Genomic DNA, 16,176 nt, shown 5'->3' with positions numbered 1-16,176 from the left:
AGACCCCGTCTCTACTATAAATAGAAAGAAATTAATTGGCCAACTAATATATATATATATAAAAATTAGCCGGGCATGGTGGCGCATGCCTGTAGTCCCAGCTACTTGGGAGGCTGAGGCAGAAGGATTGCTTGAGCCAGGAGATTGAGGTTGCTGTGAGCTAGGCTGACGCCATGGCACTCACTCTAGCCTAGGCAACAAAGCGAGACTCTTATCTCAAAAAAAAAAAAAAAAAAAAAGACCCACTTATTGCATACCTTCAGCATGCCAGGCACTGTGTAAGGGTGGGGCATTTGTCACACATTCCACAACAATACATGAATGTGAAAAAAAACCCAATTTATTTATTTATTTATTCATTTTTTTGAGACAGAGTCTTGCTTTGTTGCCCAGGCTAGAGTGAGTGCCATGGCGTCAGCCTAGCTCACAGCAACCTTAAACTCTTGGGCTCAAGCAATCCTCCTGCCTCAGCCTCCTGAGTAGCTGGGACTACAGCCATGCACCACCATGCCTGGCTAATTTTTTCTATATGTATTAGTTGGCCAATTAATTTCTTTCTACTTATAGTAGAGACAGGGTCTCGCTCTTTCTCAGGTTGGTTTTAAACTCCTGACCTCCAGCAATCCACCCACCTTCGGCATCCCAGAGAGCTAGGATTACAGGTGTGAGCCACCGCGCCTGGCCCCAGGCAATTTATTAACAGAATGGGAAATCCACTTCCTGAGATGAAACTGACATTTAAAGAGAAGGTTAAGGAGAAAAAAGTATGGTGACATGAAAGTGCTGTTCTTCAGGGGAAAAAAACTGGTATTGATATGAACCCAACTGTTCTATCTTGAGAAAGATGTTCAAGTAGAGTCCTGTTCCAGACCAGTAAGTGACGTATGAAGATTTGACTCATCATCGAAGGAACAGTGGTTTGCAGCAAATCCTCAGAGTATTTAATTTGGGGATTAACTGTACAAGAAAGTCCAAATAATGCTATTTACTTAGGAAAATTAATTTTTCACTAAGAAAAATTTCAACAATATCTTTAAACTGCTTAATGAATCCTTTTAAGACATGTACTTCTAAGGAAAAAAGTCATTCTAGAAAAACAAACTACTTGTCTTATCCTTCAGTTATACTAAAAACTATTTTATGGGTTGTCATAAAACAGCAAAAGCCCCAGTAGCAATCATAGTGGGATCTCCCTGAGAGAGAGAAATAGCATAGACAATTACACCAAGGATTCCACATCCCTTTGTCATCTGTTAATGATAGAGTTGGATTTTGTTAAAAATGTAGATCACAGGCATCTCTGATAAAGAAATGAGTTCATTACTGCCCAATGCTTGATGGAGGTTGAAGAAAATGGAAAAAGGCACTTCCACACTTGCTTTGAGGTTGGGTCTGTGTAGGGTTTAAGGATAGTGTGTAAGGTTTAAGGATGGTGAATGCATGACTCCTATACTTGAAAGGCAGTGGTGGAGGTACTATCTTCTAAGCTGACTCCTCCATCACTGGTGCCAAACTACAGCAGTTTTGCTAAAATATTTGCTATTCAAAGTGCAGAAAAGACAAATGTTGTGTTAAAGACTGACTTTTAAGATCCTACTAACTGCATGAGCCTAAACAGCCCCCAGCCTTCATTTCCGTAACTGTAAATTAAGGAGAAAGGAAAAGGGTCAAACAGCATTTTGTGAACTGTAAAACATTTACATGTAAAAAGTCTGAAGGACTACAGAAATTTAGACAATTTAGAGAAAAATTCTATAGTGAACCTTTTATTTTGACAAAACGAATTTTACAAAGACTTTACATTCTCAAACTCCCAAACTTTCACTTGTTTAACAAATGAGACAATGCAGCCTAGACTCCAAGATTTTAGGCATGAATAAAATAGTACCAGATTTTCAAGTTATATAAACTAGCTGCATTTTATATACCACGAAAGTAAAGAGCCTTGTGACAAACACTAGCTTCAAGTGTACCTACAGGAAACACACTGACATACTTGGGTTTTTTAACCATATAATCTCCTATCAATAAACACTGAAGTATTTTACATATATATTTCTATTAATGGTAGGCAGAACTCTATGAATATTAGTTACACAAAACATTTGCTTTCTATAATTTATTTGAAAAATAAGAGGAATGTAGAATTAAGTAGCTGAAAATGCTACATTTACTGCACATGACAAGGAATGCTAGAATTCCTCTCAAGAATGATTTTCAAAAATTTAATATCTTAGCCGAAAAGTTAAAGCCTTTAGTGTGAAAAGCAAGGTAAATGATGTATGACTCAATCTCTAAAGATCTAGCAAATTATAGATTTTGTGCAATTAGTTATTAACATATACATTTAAGTGATTAATACTGGCTGTGATTCAATAGTACCTTTTGATGGTTCTGAAGTGTCTAGTTTTTAAAGTTACTTCGGCTTTCTATGTCTATGAAAATTATAATTCCTCAATGGGAAGTTATAGCTTATTCTGCACTAAAGGTAACATGTATAGCTTCAGAACAAATGACCGATTCTCACTTTCAAAGAATCTCTCTTTTACACAAAATTAGATTGGTTTTTCACCCATATGTATGGATAAAAGTGCTTTTCAAATGTACATTGTCCATTTCCATAATCCTAAAACAAAAGGCACACAAATGGATAATAGTTTATATATATTTTATGTGAATATTTTTCATCAATCTTTAAACAAATTCCTTTGCCAAGTAGAGAGAGGTGTGACAAACTTGTGACAAATTTCTATGACTTGGAAAATTAAAGATCTAAGAGCTCTAAATGCTGCAGCTCTGTGCAATTCATACATGGGTTCATTCACCCTTCAGAAGATGTTCCCTCACTCTGTCACCCTATAGGCTGTCAGTACTTAGGGTTCAGCAATTATGAGACCCAAAAATCTAAGGAAGAAGGAATTGTTCAAATTAGTCTCCCACAAAAGTTGTTTCTAATCTTGTTACAAACATTTAATATGTTTATGAGTTAGATTTTAAAGTAATTATAAAGCCATTTACTCTAACATAAATGAATGAAATGTAATTAAGAACCATACTTAAAACAAGTCCTTAATTTTAATGAATAGTATTTTATGAAAAGTATACAAAGGAATTCAATAGCCAGCAGCATTTATATATAGAAATAGTCCCATCTCTTCTCTTTTCCCTTTCATAAAGTGCCATTTTTAGCTGAGTAGATTTACTACACAGCTTTTCAGTAACTACACCATAGGTATCTAATAGATTCAAGGAAATGTTGGCAAATTGAAAAGATTTAGCATTTTAAGCATTTGCAAAACAGACTATGAATGTATTAGTAAAATTAAAACTGTATCTTACATTGAGAATCATTAAGTTGGTTTAATAATTATTTCACAGAAGCATGGGCTCACTAATATTTAAGCCAACTTTTGCTAATTATCTAAACCAGAAACAGTTTCTATAATTTAGTTCTAAGCACCATTAAATAAGGTTATGCCAAACAGAACCAATGGTTAGGTCATCCCCAGAATAAAAAACTCTAGCAAATTTAGAGTTTTAGAATAGCAATATAAGTCAGTGAGAATCAGAACAAGACGATATTTTATTTCAATGTACCATAGGCTAACAGTGTTTTATTTTAAATAAAAACTTGTGTAGTAATTAATAATGTACCTTAACACTGGTGTAACTTAACAGCAGTATTAGAGATAATTAAGTGGAAACCATACTATAGATTTACTGAAAAGTGCATGTTGCCCATTTCTTTAGTTCTATTATTAAAACTGAAATTGGTTTTTAAAAAACTGAACTGCTACTTACAATACAAATAGGATACCAACAGGATTCTCATTTTATTCACATTATTCTCTAATTAGTATTTTTGCATTTCAACTCTAACCTTCAGTAGTACCTTAAAAAGCAAATGCAATTATTAAAAAAAAGGGCAGCATGTAGAATTTCAACTTATAAATACTACCAGTTTCATTACAATGTGCATTTTTTGTTGCTCTTGTAAGAGTAACCACTTATAAAAACTGATACATAAAAGTGCAACATTCCTTACTTTGCATGGCATCCAGTAATAGTTAAAGCAAAGGAACCCACAGTCACCAAATCTGTCCCCCCGCCCCAATTTAGATACATTTCAGTCTTCAGAAACAGGACTCAAGGACAGAGGTGAAGTGGGAAAGAGAGATATAGATCAAGGTAATATGAATCACTTAAAAAAAAATCCACTTTCACCTGAAAAGAACTCCTTCCCATCCATTCCAACCCCTCAAGCGAGAATGCACAATTTAGTCTCTGTCATTTCTGGTCTCATTTCCTTACCCACACCTATTATTCTGTTTCTGAAAACAAATAAACCTTAGCATTTTCTAAAAGAAAATATTTTTACCCAAATACATTGGACTTTGGTCTCAATTTGAAGGAGGATGCGTGACCTTTAAGAGACCGTTCCTCCTCCTCCTCCCCTTCCTCCAGTGGCTGGTCTGGGTCCCTGAAAGAGGGTGTGGTGTGGATGATCTGGGTTCGGAAGCGGATTTTGTTGAGTCTGGGTTTTATACGACCACTAGAGCTGCTGGAGACTTTGCGACTTGGATCCTTTGCTTTGCCTCCAGCCCATCCCTCGGCCAAGTGGTGATGGTGATGGTGATGGTGGTCGCCCCCATCCTCCAGGACATGCGAGAGTTTGTAGGTGATGAGATGCGAAGGGAGCACTTTTGAAAGCCTCCAGCGCCCACCCCCGCTGCCAGCAGCGCTTTCGCTGTCCTCCTCGTCCAGGGCTCCCACCAGGTTCTTTATCTCCTCCGCGATGCTCTGACTCAGGTACTGGGAGGCCTTTTTCCCACTGTAGTCCCTGACGTCCACATCGGCGTCGTAGGCGCCCACCAGCAGCTTCACCACCTCCACGTGCCCGTGCATGGCTGCCAGGTGCAGGGCGGTGTAGCCCCCGCTCGTCCTGGCGTTGATGTTCACTGGCAACTGGTGTCTGTTGGCGAAGTTCACCAGCATGGCCAGAAGCTCCTGCCTCCCGTGCTTGGCGGCCCAGTGCAGGCAGGTGAAGCCGGTGATGAAGTCCCGCTTGGCCAGCAGGCCCGGCTCGCAGGTGAGCAACCCTTCCAGGCTGTCCCACTTGCCGTCGGAGGCCGAGAGCATCCAGGCGTGCTCCAGAGGGTCCAGCGTCACCGAGCCCCCGCCAGTGCTCTCTTCCTCCGCGGACGAAGACGCTACCGAGGCGCTGTCCGAGTCGCCCCCGCCGCGGCTGCGTCCCCCCGCGGAGGAGCTCCCGGGGCTGCCGCTGCCCGGACACAGGCCCCTCTTCAGCTGCGGGGAGCTGCCCATCACCAGGTCCCGGAAGTTCTGGCGGGCGGACCGCGGCGCGCCCGCCGCCCCCGGGGAGCAGCCCCCGTCCGCCTCCTCGCCGCTGTGGGGCGAGGGCTCCGGGTCCTCGCCGGGCCCCGCGGCCGGCGGCCGGGGCAGGGGCGGCACGCTGCGCCGCGAGTTCTTCCTGCGGGCCCCGCCGCCGAGGGACGAGCCCAGCGCGGCGGCCGGGGGCTCCCCATCGCCCGGCCCGGGGGGCGCCTCGGGAGCCGCTGCCTCGGGGGCCGGACTGCGGTCTTCCTCGGGCGCGGGCGGGCCGTCGGGGGCCTCCGGCGCGGTGGGGGGCTCCGGCTCGGCGGTCACCTCGATGCGGGGCGGGAGCCCGGGGGGCGCGGCCTCGGGCGGCGGAGGCCCCGCGCAGAACCGCTTCTTGAGGTGCACGTACTTGGAGCCGTCGGCGGGGTCGGTGCGCACCGTGGCCACGGCGTTGACCAGCTCCTTGAAGCGGGCGCGGGCGCTGGCGCGCTGCTCGGGCTCGCCGCCCAGGGCGCCCCTGAAGTGCTGCACCAGCTCGGCGTGCAGGGCCCGGCCCCCGCGCTCCGCGAGGAAGCGCAGCACCGCCTCGGGGCCCAGCTCCGCCGGCCCCTCCATCCCGGACCCCGCTGCTCCTCCGCTGGCGGGCGGCTCAGCCCGGCACCATCGCGGCGTGCTCCGAGAACCCGGCTCCCGACGGCAACAGGGTCCGACCGGCTCTGCGGGTTCCCCGCCTCGGCGGCGTCTGCGGCCGGAGCACCCAGCCACCGCCTCTGTGGGGCAGCGCCCGCGCGGGCACGCCCCCGCCGGCCCCGCCCCCGCCGCTCCGCTCCGGCCCCGCCCACTTCCGGTCCTCACGAAAAGCTGCTCTCCTCGTTCCCGCCCGCCGGCGGCGGCCCCGCCCACTTCCGGTAGCCGCCGGGGGGCACACAATCACTGCTCCAACTGGCCGCAGGCAACCGGCTGAGGGCTCTCGGAGTGAATCCTCGCGTCTTCTTCTCAAGTCCCAGCTCTTCCACAGTCCTCGTTTCCCGCTCTGACTCTCCGTCCTCTTGCACGTCGAGGGGCACTCCCGGGAGGGGCTCGCTCCGCGCACGAGCTGCTTGGCGCGGCCAATGGCGCGCCCCGCGGTCGCCGGCTCGGCCCCGCCCCTGCCCCGTCCCCGCCGCCTAGGCTGCCCCGCCCGTCACTCGGCTGGGGCGGCGCCCAGCGCCCCTCGCCTCGCGCCCCGCCCGTTACGCCCCGCCTCACCCGCCCGCCTTCCCGCTCGCCCGCCTTCCCGCCCGCCGCCGCCCGGACTAGCCGCTGGGCGCCCCCGGCCAAGACCGCCGCTCAGCCGCCCTCCCACCGGCGACCATGGCCTCCTCCGAGGTGGCGCGGCAGCTGGTGAGTCCCGCCGACTCCCGCACCCCTCCGCCTGGGCCGACGCCGGGCCCCCGCCCCGCGCTTCCCGTGTCCCCGCGGACCTTCCTCAGCCCCCCGGCCCGCCCGGCCGCGCCTGCTCCGGCCGGGATTGTGACCCGCGCCCTCCTCGGGCGGCCGTGGCGGCCGCGCGGCTCGGGGCCCGAAGAGCGAGGGGTGCCGGCGGACCCCTCTCGCCGCGGCGCAGTGCGGGGCGGCCGGGCGTTGGGGGCAGTTCTCTTTGGTTGGCTTCCCCGTCTTTGCCAAAAGTTGAATCCAAAACAGCGATTGTGGGTCTATCGCTTTTATAACGGTTTTTGAGCGCGCAGTGCAGATTAATACAGTAGTAGTAATCTCGTACAGTTGTGGAGACTTCTGTGACACTCTAAAGCCCAGCTTCCGTGGCCTTTCAAAAGCTTTGCCCGTTTTACCCAGCCGTGCGGTTGTCCAAGTTGTCCTCCATTGGGATTTGAACTGGTTTTTTATTTTTTTCCCGCCTTAGCACCCTTGTATTCCAAAAGAACACATTTCTCCTGTGTTTTGTACCTTTCGAATCACTTTTGTATCTATATCTCGTTTGATGGTAAGCCGGTGGTTCTCAGTGTGGTCACAGTTATTTTCATAATACCAAGGTGGTGTTTGCGTTTGCCACTCTCATTGTCTTTGCAAGGGTGCACGAATTTTCCAGAGGGAGCAGTTTTCCATGATGTGGAATAACCTCACTGTTCTGAGGGCTAATGGAATGTTTTTGTGTATTCTTTAAAAATTTCCTCCGTTTTAATTTCTGATACTATAAATACCAAAGGTTGTAATCTATATATATGTAAACAGAAACTCTTCGGAGACTTGAGACCAAAAAGTTTCAGAACTACTGATCTAAGCAATCTCGTACCTTAGAAATTTACGTAGAAACAGTTCAGTTTGTAGGCTGAGAGATTAGGGGATCTGTCCGAAGTGACACAGTTGATTTGTTTTATAGAGCCTGGACAAAGGATTTTTCTCCCTGTTTCAGCCCAGCTCTCTTTCTATTCTAGTAAGTAAGTACTTAGGGAAGTCTCAGTTTTTCTATCTGTACTGCCTTGTTACAGTTCCTATGTTTGTGTGTGTATGTGTGGGTCAGGGAAATATTGGGGGGGTACTTATGAAGGTGTGTTTCATAAACTCGTTAATTCACAGAGTAATCTTCAGTATCAAGTCAAACTTGAGCAGAAGAGAGCATTGCATTTAGCTGATGTTGGATTTCTTGTCAGTTGCCTGTACTTAATTTACTTTGAGGCTACCTTTGTTTTCTAATTAAATTTCTTATTTTGAGATAATTGTAGATTCACCTGCAGTTGTAAGAAATAATACAGTATAGTGAGAACTCCTGCACCGCTTACCCAGTTTCTTTTTACCCAGTTTTCCTCACTATGTTGTAAAGCCATAGGGCAATACCACAACCAAGATACTGACATTGGTACAACTACAGGGAAGATAGAGGACCTTCCCATCACAGGGAGGATCCCTCATGTTGCCCTTTTATAACTACACCCACTTCATTCCCACCCCACCTCTTCCTTAACTCCCGACAATCAATAATTTGTTTTTTATTGTAATTTTGTCGTTTCAAAGTTACTATATAATGGACTCTCCAGTAGGTAACCTTTGGGGATTGGATATTTTCATTCAACAAAGTTCTCTGGTGATTCAATCATGTTGCGTATTAGTGGTTGGCTGAGTGGTTTTCTGTGGTATAGATGTACCTTATTTTGTTTAAAGGACATTTAGGTGGTTCTCAGTTTTTGGCTATTATAAATTAAGCTGCTATAAACATTCATGTATAGTAACTCATAATGTAACATAATGTAAACCTAAGTCTTCAGTTCTCTGGGATAAATAGCCCAAGAAAAACAACAGCTGGGTCATATAGTAGTTGCATGTTTAATTTTATAAGAAACTGCCAAGAACTCTTTCCCAGAGTGGCTATAGCATTTTCTATCCCCACCAGCAATGTATGAATGAGATCCAGTTTTTCCACATCCTCACCAGCATTTGGTGTTGTCCCTGTTTTTAATGTAACCATTTTGATAAGTGTGTAGTGATATCTCATTTTTAACTTGCATTTCCCTAGTGGCTAATGATGTTGAACATCTTTTCATCTGCATATTTGCCATCTGTGTGTCCTCTTTGGTGAAATGTCTCTTTATAGCATATCTTTTGCCTGTTTTCTAATTGAAAAAAATAATTTTTTTGCTGTTGAGTTTAAAGTTTTTTATGTATATTACAATACTAATCTTTTTTCAGATATGCGGTTTGCAAATGTTTTGTCAGTCTGTAGTTTGTCTTTTCATATTCTTAACAGTCTTTTGTGAAGCAAATGTTTAAAATTTTGATGTTCATTTTATTAATGTCAACTTTTCCTTTTATGGATTGTGCTTTTGGTGTCGTGTTTAAAAACTCTTTGCCTAAATAAATCTTAGATCCCAAAGATCTCTTACTTCTTTCCTAAAAGTTTTATAGTTTATGTTTCATGTTTAAGCCAATGATTCATTTTGAGTTAATATTTCTATAATGTGTCAGACTTATTCGAGGGTCATTTTTTGGCTTATGCATGTCCGTTGCTCCAGCCCTATTTGTTGGAAAGGCTCCTTTTCCTCTATAGCATTGTTGTTGCAGTTTTGCCAAAAGTCACTTGAGCAGGTTTGTGTCTGTCTGTTCCTGGGTTTCTCTCTTAGCACACAATCTTGATTCCTGTAGCTATATAAGTCTGAAATATAGTAGATCGACTGCTCCCACTTTATTCTTTTTTTTTCCTCCAAAATTTTTTTAGCCATTCTAGTTCTTTGCATTTCATTGTAAATTTTGGAATCATCTTGTCTATATTTAAAAACAATCTTGCTGAGATTTTGAGAGGAATTACATTGTATATTGATTTAGGGAGAAGTGATATCTCTACTATGTTGAATCTTCCAGCTCAAGATCATGATATTTCTTTTAATTTTTCTATATTTTCTTTGTTTTCTTCCATTAACATCAGTTTTCAGCATGCAAATACTACATGTGTTTTGTTAAGATTTACACATATTTAAGTATTTAGTTTTTTTGAACAATTGTAAATAATTGTTCTTAATTTCATCATTCAGGTATTCATTGTTAGTATATACCAATATATATGTTTGTATGTGTATCTTATATCCTGTGACTTTGCTGAATTCATTTATTAGAAGAATTGGGATTCTGTAGATTCCTTGAGATTTTCTATATAACCAATCATGTCATCTGCAAACAAGAACAATTTTATTTCTTCCTTTACAATCTATATGCCTTTTCTTTCCATCATTCTTGTGTTGTCTAGATTCTAGCGCTATGTTAAATAACAATGAAGAGAGCAGACCTCCTTGCTTGTCTTTGATGTTGGGAGAAGCATTCAGTCTTTCACCATAACTGTGGGGGGTTTTTTGTTTGTTAGTTTATTTGTTTGGTAGATACTCTTTGTCAAGTTCCTGAGGGAACAATGGTCTGTAGGTTTATGTACTGTCCTTGTTTTGGTATCAGGATTATACTAGCTTCATAAAATGTATTGGGAAGTATTTCCTCTTGCATTTTCTGAAAGATTGTGTAGAATTAGTGTTAATTCTTTAAATGTTTGGTAGGATTCTTCAGTGAAACCATTTGGGCCTGGAGATTTATATTTTGGAAGTTGTAAAATTATGAATTCAACCTTCCTTAATGTTATCAGGTTATTCATCTATTCATATTATTTCATATTGGGTGAGTTATAGTAGTTTATGGTTTTTGAGGAATTAATCCATTCCTTCCAAGTTGTCAAATTAATGTGAATAGAGTTGACCATAGTATTCCTTTATTACCCTTTTGATGTCTTCACGGTCTCAGTGATATCCCTTGTTTCATTGTTGGTATTGGTAATTTGTATCTTATAACTTTGTAAATCTTATCAGTAATTTGTTAATTTCATCTATCTTGTCAAAGAACTAACTATTTCATTGATTTTTCTCTATTGTTTTTCAGTATGATTGATTTCTGATCTTTATTCCTTTTCTTTGGAAATATTTTCTTCTATATTTCCTTCTTTATTTACTTTGCTCTTCTTTTTTTAGGTTCTTGAAGGGGGAGCTTAGATGATTGATTAGAACTTTTCCTTCTTTCTGATGTGTGCATTTAGTGGTATGAATTTTCGTTTTGTTTTTGTTTTTTTTTGAGACAGAATCTCGCTTTGTTGCCCAGGCTAGAGTGAGTGCCGTGGCGTCAGCCTCGCTCACAGCAACCTCAAACTCCTGGGCTTGAGCAATCCTTCTGTCTCAGCCTCCCGAGTAGCTGGGACTACAGGCATGCGCCACCATGCCCGGCTAATTTTTTTATATATATATCAGTTGGCCAATTAGTTTCTTTCTATTTATAGTAGAGACGGGGTCTCGCTCTTGCTCAGGCTGGTTTCGAACTCCTGACCTCGAGCAATCCGCCCGCCTCGGCCTCCCAGAGAGCTAGGATTACAGGCGTGAGCCACCGCGCCCGGCCTGAATTTTCATTTGAGCACAGCTTTAGTTGTGTTCCACAGATGTTGTTATGTTTTATTTTCACTTTCATTCTGCCTTTGTTTTTTAAAGAGAGAGCTCTTGTGTTAAATCTTATTTGATACTCTTAACAGATGTTTAGACTTTTTTTTAATAGAAGAGGATAGTAAAACTCAGGTTTAGCATCTTGCTCAAGGAATCACAGCTAGTGATGGTGAGATCTATTCTGTATCACAGCAGTCCCCAACCTTTTTGGCACCAGGCACTAGTTTCATGGAAGACAGTTTTTCCATGGACTGGGAGTGGGAGGTTGGAAGGAGTCGGGTATGGTTTTTGGATTATTCAAGCACATTGTAGTTATTGTGCACTTTATTATTATTGCATTGTAATATATAATGAAATAATTATACAACTCACTATAAAATAGAATCTAATGCTGCTGAATCTGACAGAAGGTGGAGCTCAGGTAGTGATGCAAGTGATGGGGAATGGCTGTAAATACAGATGAAGCTTTGCTCACTCACTTGCTGCTCACCGCCTGCTGTGTGGCCCGGTTCCTAACAAGTCCCAGACCAGTAGTGGTTTGTGGACTGGGGGTTGAGGAACACAGCGGTAACATATTATCTCCATGGTTACCTCCATCATGTCCATCATGCCCCTTATTAGTAATTGCATCACTTTTATTGTTCAGATCTTGACTATATAATTATTTATTTCTAGCTGCAAATAGTGGGTCTTCAAATAATGTTGAGTAGAATCATGGGCTGCCTCTTCCTGTACCCTCAGAAACATATCCATAATTTTCCATTTCTTCAGATTATCTTTACCTTTCAAATTCCTTTTAAATGGTGTCTAAACCTTTGCAATTCCTATCTGCATTTATCACTTCCTGTTTTAGCTGCAGTGCTTCTAAACTCTTTTTCCGTGTATCCTTCAGTTAGGATATTTTTTTTGTGTCTCACAGGTTTCTCTCATTTGTTTTACTGTGTCTTGAAGTTGTGGTTCTTAATTATTTTCTTTCATGTGCTGGTGTTAGATACCAACTCTTGCTTTTGTGTATTCCCACCTCTTCATCTGGAGATCCTATAATCATTGTAGTTTAATGAAAGACTCTACCTCCTTGAAGCTTTCCCAGGGAACCTCAACCCCCAGCAGCTTGTCATATATTGCTCCTGTGGCACTTAGTCATATGCTGCCTGCAGTACCTTTTAATTTGTGTTTTGTGTTGCTACTCTCTGAATCAAGTAAATTTTAATGGGTCTTGCATTTTTTTATCCTCAATTAAATGATCTGTCATCAGGAAGAGCAACCCGTGTTATTCTTTGTATCCTCCATAGCCATAATCATACATCTTTGAGGACAGGTGTTGATTATTATTATTTTTTTATTTTTTTTTAAATTTCTCTATTTTTTTTTTCTATTTTCAGTTGGCCAATTAACTTTTTTTTTTTTATTTTTAGTAGAGACCAGGTCTCGCTCTTGCTCAGGCTGGTCTTGAACTCCTGAGCTCAAATGATCCACCTGCCTTGGCTTCCCAGAGAGCTAGGATTATAGGCGTGAGCCACCGCGCCCAGCCTGATTATTTTTTATATGGAAAATATGTTCATCTTGGACAATTTTATTCTTGCTGAATATTAAATGAATAAATTATAAATGCTTACAGGCAGCTAGGAGCTGTTTGTTCATCTGCATTTATGTTATATTTAAGCCCTACCTTTCCCTGGCCGTACACTGATAGTGTATTCCTGGACTGATTTTCATCCTAACATGGTCCCAGACTGTAACTCTGTATATGTTATCAATAATAATTATGAGTGCTATATTAAATGGTTATATGCCACAAAAATAACCAAATTTTTTTGTCATTATGTCTTTCACTGTAGCTATTCTAAGAATTTTATCATCCATAGACAATTACTGTTTTACTTAGATTCTTTTCAAAAACAGTTTTAACTAGCTACAGTCAAAAATTGGCTTCTTCAAGAAAATTTATAAAAATGACCCTGATAAGTACTCTTAAATACAGGTTTCTAATAACTTTAAAGATCATACAATTTCCACTAAAAAAGCTTCCAAAACTTTAATTAAAAAGCTGATACATTCATAAAGATTGCTAATCCAACAAAACAAGAATTAATTTCATGGGACTAAACTAGTAGAGGAGGAAAATAATTTTTTAATGACTTTTTTGTTTAAAACATTACTGATTCTTTTGTTTTCCAGAAGTCAAAAAAACCTTTTATTCTTCTTTTGAGCTAGTTATAGCTTACAGCAAATTAGATAAAGTATATTTTTTGAGTGAAATTTAAAGCATTTATTTTTTCTCTTTACTTGATTTCTATAGAATTTAAAAGCTATTTGTGAGTGTTCTTAATTTATGGCAATATAGTTACTTACATAAGTTCAATAAAAATGTGTTTTCTTTTATAGCAGGACAGACTTAGAAATGCTGGTTATTTTACCAAGGCTTTGACTAGAATGACATATTTTCAGATTTGCCCAGACTGCTTTGAGGAATTAAGGTTGACTTTACAAAGCTGATAAGAGCTCTTAAAAAAAAAAAAGCCCTATTGTAGTACCTCCTCTATAACATTTCCTGATCTGTGATAAGTAAATTATGTCACTTTTGACAGGGCCAGTTTTGGCTACCTACAATCTTACTATCCCAGACAAATGAAGGTGTGTGACTGGATGGAGTTTTACCTAGAGAAGTCCTGAGTCCTGCATATTCTGGAACAGTGCCAGTTGTCTAAGTATCAGGATACTCAGGCTTGTGTTGGAGCTTCTTTTTTGAGAAACATTGTTATATTCTCTCGGTAACCATGAATTAACTGTACTGGGAAGTCTAGAATTTCCAGATTTCCTTCAGGGTACTTTTTCAAACACTAAAAGATTTTAGATTATGGAATAAATAAATTATTGGGGAAATGTTTTTAAAGTAAAGTAAGTGTTGAGACTAGAAAGGGAAAGTCAAGTAGAAGGGCACCTGAAAGATTTCTGAAGGAAATCCTTCCTTGGTGATGAAATGAAGCTGAGGGAATATGAGCTCAGCTTTAGAACTTCACTTGTACTTCTTTCTGCTAGAAGGGAAGTTGCTTGGAGACTCAAGTAAGAGTAAGTGGGAGTCTGTGCTTGGTGTAACGTGAACCTGGGAGAGCTGAGGCTGTAGAACCTGTGTTAGGTGTGAGGGATAAAGATACACCACCCTCTCAGCCATATTACATTTAAGGCTACCCAAATATTTTTCCATTTTAAGAATCCTAATTACTCTGATATGTAGTCCTGAGACAACTGATGGATGTAAAATAAGATACATGGAAGTTTAGTAGACATTGCATAGTAAATTTAGTTATCAAATGATGTGTTCCAGAGTTGTTTATTACCAGAAGTAGAAATTAAATAGAAGGCATAGCGTTGTTTGCTGGGATGTTACACCTGAGTAATGTAATTGAAATGTGAATTAAAACAGTGCTATAAGTTGAAAAAAATATACATCGTGAGGAGTAAGAAGGGGTTAAGGTCAGGAGGAGGAAAGGAGGTGTCTAATTTCTTTTTAAAGTGTGGCTATAGGAGGGACGTGGAGGACAGCAAACTGGCTTGGCCCCACAGGTCTGTGCCAGGTAGTGGGGGGCACACAGCCCCTCCATGCTAGTTTCAGGCAGCCTAGGGTCAGTGACCAAGGGGGCTTACCAAAGATAGGGCGGGAGAACTTGTAAGCATCTTCTCTGATCACTGTTACCTTCCCCTCTTAAAAACCAGATCAAGTTTATCCTACCCTTGGTGTGGGCCATATTATGGGGACAAAAAGGAGTCCTATTGTTCTAGTTAGAGATTGTGATATATAGAAGGAAATCATAAATTGTGAAATATTAGGTAGGGACTGTATTGATGGACACCTTAAATGTTGTGTTGAGTGGTCTGTACTCCAGTTTTTTCATGGACAATTAGAAGTTGTACACAGTACATATGTATGTGCTTAGTTGTGTATACACTATTTAGCGGGAACATTACTTTGAGCTGTGAATTAGGCCAGAATTACTTGAATGATTTTTGAAAATTAAAATAAAAAGATGTCTTTGTTATAAAAGAGCTCTATTTTAAGAGGAATAGGTTGACCAAGGTAGGCCTATGTGCATAGATGGGAAATTGTCCTCTTTAACAGATGAGTAGGTAGCACTGCTCAATCCAAGGACAGTGATTCTGGGCTTCAGAAACCGATATTGAGCTTTTACCCACCTCCAGCATGATCCTCAGCATTTTCCCATGTACACTGCATGAAATCCAGTTTATAGAAAGTCCTTTTCTCCTCTTGTGAAAGTATAGATACCTCTGGGCAGGTTAGTTAGTGGTTGACTTTCCTAACACCTAGTGAGATCTTGGGAATCAAGAAAGTCTGACTTTCCTTTGGGATGAACACGTAGGGTAAGGAGTTGGGGATGGGGAGGGCTACAGAAAGGGAGATGGGAAAAGACTAACTGTAAACTTTGCCTGTTTCAAGGTTTATATAGAGCATTATTTCTCAAACTATTTTCATTATTGCCCCTTCAGGACAAAAATTAAATTTAATTAGTTGATAACAAATTTAATATTAATTAAATTGATTAGACTGAATAATTGAAGTTCTTCCTAATGAAAGGAAATGAATATAAAAGAATAAAGTTTTTTCAGATAGCATTGATTTGGAGGAAGGGCATAAACCATTGACTGTTTTCATCTTCCATGAATCAATTTCTGCTCCTATTGGAGGGTGGATGTGATATAGGTATTTCCCCCAGAGAGAATGCATGATCTAGAGTTAGCCAGTCTAGAAATAGGGCAACAAATATCCTTTCTTCTAAGTCTGCTACTAGATTTGAAAACAGTCTAAGACTGAAAATACTTAGTACATAATAGATTAAATAAGCATTTGCAAACTTAGGACCGTAAC

General features: G+C 41.7%; 2 protein-coding genes across 3 annotated transcripts in view; one reads left to right on the top strand and one right to left on the bottom strand.

The window, feature by feature from the left end:
* Window positions 1-1,750: 1,750 nt before the first annotated feature.
* SOWAHC (sosondowah ankyrin repeat domain family member C) lies at window positions 1,751-6,425 on the bottom strand. The gene has a single exon (XM_012737608.3). The coding sequence runs from the start codon at window positions 5,953-5,955 to the stop codon at window positions 4,375-4,377; it is 1,581 nt and encodes a 526-aa protein (XP_012593062.2). The 5' UTR covers window positions 5,956-6,425; the 3' UTR covers window positions 1,751-4,374.
* Window positions 6,426-6,572: 147 nt separating this feature from the next.
* The window catches only part of SEPTIN10 (septin 10), a 63,190-nt gene continuing 53,586 nt past the window's right edge, over window positions 6,573-16,176 (top strand). For both annotated transcript variants that reach the window (XM_012737609.2, XM_020286295.2), the window contains exon 1: window positions 6,573-6,723. In XM_012737609.2, coding sequence (XP_012593063.2) covers window positions 6,694-6,723 — 30 coding nt within the window. In that variant the 5' untranslated portion in view covers window positions 6,573-6,693. The remainder of the gene's footprint in view (window positions 6,724-16,176) is intronic.

This window comes from Microcebus murinus, chromosome 3 (assembly GCF_040939455.1).
Source record: "Microcebus murinus isolate Inina chromosome 3, M.murinus_Inina_mat1.0, whole genome shotgun sequence".
In the NCBI taxonomy this organism is placed as follows: Eukaryota; Metazoa; Chordata; class Mammalia; order Primates; family Cheirogaleidae; genus Microcebus; species Microcebus murinus.
The sequence above is the reverse complement of the archived record's forward strand: the minus strand, read 5'-3'. Positions and strand labels throughout refer to the sequence as shown.